The 6,221-nt window shown below is 38.1% G+C and overlaps 1 protein-coding gene across 2 annotated transcripts in view; it reads right to left on the minus strand.

The window, feature by feature from the left end:
* The window catches only part of SYNRG (synergin, gamma), an 87,442-nt gene that overhangs the window by 78,456 nt on the left and 2,765 nt on the right, over nt 1–6,221 (minus strand). For both annotated transcript variants that reach the window (XM_008568065.1, XM_008568063.1), the window contains exon 2: nt 2,830–2,870. In XM_008568065.1, the coding sequence (XP_008566287.1) occupies nt 2,830–2,870 (41 nt within the window). The remainder of the gene's footprint in view (nt 1–2,829; nt 2,871–6,221) is intronic.

The following is a 6,221-nucleotide window of genomic DNA, read 5'->3' on the forward strand; positions in this document are numbered from 1 at the left end:
AGCAGTACAAATTTGCCATCTATGTGAGGGAGCCATCTTGGAAGCACATCTCCCAGCTCTGCAAAACCTTCAGATAACTGCAGCCCTGGTTGTCATCTTTACTGCAATCTCATGAGAGGTCTTGTGCCAGAACCACCCAGCAAATCCACTCTCACTTTCTTGCCCTTCAGACACACTATGAAATGATGTTTATTTTTTTAAGTTCTAGGGTAATTCGTTATGCAGCAGCAGATAACATACAGTAAGTTAAGAGCATGAACTCTGGAGGCCAACTAGAAACACCACTTACTAGCTTTGGGATCTTGGGCAATTTGCTTAACTTCTTGCCCTAGTTTCCCATCTATAAAACTATTTAACACTTAATATGCTCAAACAAATGTTATTCTTCTTCCGTTTCCTCATACGAATAGTTAGTATAACATTTACCACAAAATAGCCACCAGCATACAAAGTATATAATGCAATAACATGAAAACTATAGTGAAAGTATGAGTTAGACTAGTATCTCCCAGACTCTTGCAATGAATTATTCCCTAGAATACAGGATAATGAACAAACATCCCTTTGGGATTTAATAAGTACTAAATGCCTACTATATGTCAGTATACAACAGTGAATAAAACAAGATCCCTACATAGCCTGAGCACAAATTTCATTCTAATTTTGCATTTTACCATATAAGAGTATCACATACATGTTGTTTCTAATATAAGGAGATTTTCACTAAATTTTCAATTAAAAAAATTAAAGGTCTGGAAGTATACCATTTTTATCTTGTGCTTTTGGTGTACCTTCCAATTTATTTATACCTAGTTTAATTTCAGAAGCAGGGACAGCCATATTTGCAGGTAACAAACAGCTAATAGAGTCAGGCTACTCATTTATTCATTCAATCATTTCTTCAAATATTTGAGGGCCTACTCCATGTCATTTCAGGGGCACAGCAGTGAATAAAACCAGGTCTTCACCTTCATGAAACTTACACTGTAACTGGAAGAAGAGAGATAATAAAAACATAAATACATATCAGGTGGTGATAAGAGCAGCTGCAAAAAATAAAGCAGGGTAAGAAGAAATGGATTGGTTGCTATTTTATATAGGACAGTTAGAAAAGATTTCACAATAGGGTGGGATATGAGCAAGGACCCGAAGGAAGTAAGGGAGTAAGCCTCGCAGATATTTTGTAAGAATATTCCAGATAGAGGAATACCAAACAACATCTCGAGGTGGACCTAAAGTTTTATTTATTTGGACTTAAAACTTTGGACCTAAAGTTTTATTTATTTTAATTTTTATTTTTGAATGAGTAACTCACATATTTGGTACATTTAAAGTGTAAAACATTTTACACAGTGAAAAATAAGTCTCCTTCTCTCCCCTGTCTCCTGTTCAAGTACTCGTGATCTTATGGCCACCCCTGCTGTCAGTTTCTTATACACTTTTGGAAATGTTCCATATATAATTTAGAGCCTTTAAATGATCAAAAAGTCCATTCTAAAATACTTTTTATAAATAATATCTAAAAACAATGACAAATTCCAGAAGAAAACAACAGGCAACCATTTGGGATCTCTTCTTGTCCAGTTCCTTGGCTTCATATGTAGATTTTTACTTGAAAGTTTATAAAAATGCAAAATAATGCACTGTGATAATGAACACATAACTTGTAATACATCCTTAAAGATTTGATCTAAATCTGGAACACATCTAATTACAGATAGCTTAAATAATGCACAAATGTGAACACATGAAAAGAATACAACTGACCCTTGGAAAATTTTACCTGAAACTCAACCTCCATCACTGATTATAAATGGAGACAAAGTCAGGATGAGCCACTGACCACCTGCTACTGAGTTGCTCTTTATCGTTCATCTCTGATGGTGACCTAGGAGTCTTTGTTTCTCTAGCAAGTCTACCACACCCGATTAATGCTGACATTGTGAGAAGGGCCGGTTTCCAGATACAGCTTGGTATGGGAGAAGTGAGCAGAAAGAAGCAAGGGAAGGAAAGATATATTCCTCCTTCAGTGTTGCGTCCCAGCTGCACAGTGGCATGGGTTAAGATTATATCCCTTCACTAGTGTTTCCTTGAAAACAAAGCTAGAATCGATATTGGTGAACCCAGGTCTATAAGTGGGAAAGAAGGGGTGTATCTAGTAGAGAAATTTCTAGGAATAAAACTGAGACTTAAGTACTTTAAACTGAATCAGAGTACGTGATCTCTTTTATGTACATGATTATAAGACCATATCATATAGAGAAAACACAGCAGTGTAAAATAATAAGTTTCATTTATTCATTTGACAAACATCTACAGAGAAACTATTATGTTCCATCAGCATGCTGGGTGCTGGAAATAATGACGAACATGAGAAAGAAGTGGCCCCTGCCTTATGGCACTGACGATCTAGCAGAAGACTAGATAGAAGGAGAAAGACATCATTAAGAGAACTACATAGAGGTAGTTCTTTAGTACTCTTGTCTTGAAAGTCTCCATCTCTAAGCTTAAATAACAATTGGTCAACGTTCTTTTATTGCCTGTTCTTTAGTACTCTTGTCTTGAAAGTCTCCATCTCTAAGCTTAAATAACAATTGGTCAACGTAATGTTTAAGTAAGTTTGGGAGAAATGAGGAGTGATCCTCATTACTCCCCAAATTATATAATTTTTGAGAAATTTTAAGAGTACCTGTCAAAAAGGTTTAAGACCGTAGGAAACATTTACTCTATTTGTCAGCAATAGAACTTACTTTCTATTTACCCATTTAATCCCAAGTTCAAAAACATAATAGTGAAAAATGAAACTTCAAAACTTCAGATTTCACGTACCTTGAGGGGGTCTTATTCCACCTGCAACAGGAAACATGAAGCTGAAAACAGAATAAAAATGCAATATGATCTTCATATGTATAAAGATTTCCAATAAAACACACAATTTTTTATATCAATGAATTATAATTAAGCCAGGCCTGGTGTTTGTTCTGCAGTACAATATTGAATTGCCCAACATCAATACAGATTGTGAACATTCACAGGATACATGACTGTCAGTGTGTTAGTATAGTGAGAAAATTTTTGAAATAGAAGTCAGGAGACCCCAGGGCCGGCCCGGTGGCGCACTGCTACAGTGCGCCGCTTGGGAGTGCGGCAGCGCTCCCGCCGAGGGTTCGGATCCCACATACAGACTGGTTCCCGCTCACTGGCTGAGCGAGGGGCGGGCGCAGCACCAAGGGTTGCAATCCCGTTGCCGGTCCCGGTCCGGTACGGGCGCGACACTGAGGGTTGCGGTCCATTGCCGGACATGAAAAAAGACAAAAAGGAAAAAAAAAAAAAAAGAAGTCAGGAGACCCTGAAACTAGTCCTGGCTCTGTAACCGTGTGACCTCCCTGGATTCCAATTTTTCCCATCCACAAAACAAGAGGGTTGGATTAGATTCAATTCAGTGAACATTTATTGAGTGTCTTCCACATGAAAGGATTGGAATAGCTCAATCTTGAAGAGACAGATCCAGGAAAATATCTATATCACAAGTAAGTAAATGTGCTAACTGCTATAAGCAAGGTCCAAACTACTAAGAAAGATGAGAAGAAGATTAATGTGTTTTATCTTGGGAAGTTTTATGGAGGCAGCTTTTGAGCTGAATCTTAACAGAAAAGAGAGGCACACTATATAGTCTGAGCAAAAGCTGAGGCCAGAGATGCAGGGATGTTCAGAGAAATGATTTAAGGTAAATATAAAATATGATTAAAAAGAAGGCAGATGATAGAGAGCCTTTTAAATGTTTAATTTTATTTTGAATATTATATGAAATCAGAGGGGTTTTTTTTGTATACATAACATAAAATTTTACCATTTTGGCCATTTTTAAGTGTATAATTCAGCGGCATTAGGACATTCACAATGTTGTACAACCATCATCGTTATCCATTTCCAGAAACTTTTCATCATCTCAAACAGAAACTGTACCCATTAAACAATAGGTTGCCATTATTGCCTCCTCACAGCCCCAACCATTATTCTGCTTTTTGTATCTATGAATTTGTCTATTCTAGGTACCTCGTATAAGTGGAATCAAACAATACTTGCCCTTTTGTATCTGTCTTTATTTCACTTAGGCAAACATTTTCAAGGTTCATCCATACTGATGCCCAGTGGACATGGATAGCACCAGACCCTATATATACTATGTATTTTCCTATACATACCTCTGATAAAATTTAATTTGTACAGTAGGCACAGTTAGAGATCAACAATAACAAATAATAAAATAGAACAAGTAAATTAAGAGTTTACTTGAACACAAGCACTGTGATACCTTGACAGTGGATCTAATAACCAAGATGGCTACTAAGTGACTAATGGGCAGGTAAGGTATACAGCATGGATCTGCTGGACAAATGTCCTGGGCAGTGCAAGATTTCATCGCACTACTCAGAATGGGACACAATTTACAAATTGTTTATTTCTGAAATTTTTCATTTAATACTTTCAGTCCACAATTGACTATAGGTAACTGAAACCTTAGAAAGCAAAACCGTGGATAAGTGGGGGGACTACTGTATTTGGTTTCAAAAGATGTTACTCATCTACTAAGACTGATAAATTTAGGAGCAATAAATGCATTTAAGTAATCAACCTGTCAAGACTTTTCAAAATCAGCCTTAAAGATTAAAATTATCAGCATGGGTTAGTGGCTCAGTAAAAACTGGAAACTTGAGTTATTTTTCCTTTTTTCCAGCTCTGCTATAAGGTAACTGTGAAACTCTGTGCAACCCCCTTTACTACCCTATCTGGCTTACCCTTTGTCAAATGGGACACAGAACCGAAAATCTGCCAAGGTTTCAACTAAGACACCCACATAAACACGAACACATGTATAGATATATAAAGGTTACTTTGAAAACAAAACAAATAAAAACAAAATTAAGAACACTACTGACAAAAATGACTTAACTCTAGAAACCATTTAGCAACCCAAATTGCTTAGTGACCCTTGTACCACTGATATGATTCCATGAAATATTTAGAAAATGAGTATCAACATGCTCAGAGACTGGTTAGACAAGCAGCTAAGACAATGATAAGACAGCAAAAGCTTGGCAAAAAGCTGGGCAGCAAGATGACCAACAATGTGATTTCAAAGGTAAAGCCACTAATTCATGTATTACTGGTGTCTCAGTGTAAAGCAGACCTGTAAGCTTGACTTGTCACGTCTGTCTACCTCATTCATACTTCCTTTCCAGTTATCTTTGCCACTAACCTGGATTTGCTACTAGCTTTCACTTCTCAGGCCTGGACTCCCAAATAAAGACTTCCTAATGGATCTCCCCATCTCCAGACTCTGGTTTCTAATTCATCTCAGGCAGCACAGGTGAGATGCACCTTCCTAAAGGACCATTATTAAATTATTAAATTGTTCTTTAGGAAGATGGACTCCTGGGGTTAACATTATGTAATGATTCCCCTGTAAACTGAATTTCCTAAGTTTAACTCAAGGTCCTCTCTAGTTCTTTCACAACTTCCTTTTTCAGTTTTATCTCACAAAACTCTTCTCCCCGACTCAGTGCCATAATCAGTCTGGCGCTGCAGGTATGTTGTTCCCTTAGCATTCCCTAAGCCTTCCCACCTCTATGATGATCTCTTGACCCCTTCCTCTTCCTCCAACAGAGTGGCCCAGCTGAAATACTTGTTCGCCTTCAATATAGCTGGAATCCACAAATATTTACAGAATGTTTTCCGTGTGTAAGAATGTGCTGTACGTACTGGAAGACGAAAAGATGAGAAAGCCCTCTAAGAGCTTTTATAAAAGAGCGGGGGAAAAAATAGACAAGCTGACAAATGATGATATCCCAGAAGAATGTAATCTCTTTGTTCTCTTTTATTTTACACTACTGTTACTCTGTATATTCTCCCAGGATGGGAGCCACGTCTTGGATATCTTTTAGAACTTTTCACAGCATCAAGAACAGTGTCTTTAGGGCCGGCCCGGTGGCGCACTGCTACAGTGCGCCGCTTGAGAGCATGGCGGCACTCCCCCCGAGGGTTCGGATCCCACATACAGACCGGTTCCCGCTCACTGGCTGAGCGAGGTGTGGCAGCAACACCGAGGGTTGCGATCCCGTTGCCGGTCCCGGTCCGGTACGGGTGTGACACTGAGGGTTGCGATCCATTGCCGGACACGAAAAAAGACAAAAAGGAAAAAAAAAAAAAAAAAAAAAAAA

The sequence above is a fragment of the Galeopterus variegatus genome, unplaced genomic scaffold (genome assembly GCF_000696425.1).
Source record: "Galeopterus variegatus unplaced genomic scaffold, G_variegatus-3.0.2 Scaffold372, whole genome shotgun sequence".
NCBI lineage: Eukaryota > Metazoa > Chordata > Mammalia > Dermoptera > Cynocephalidae > Galeopterus > Galeopterus variegatus.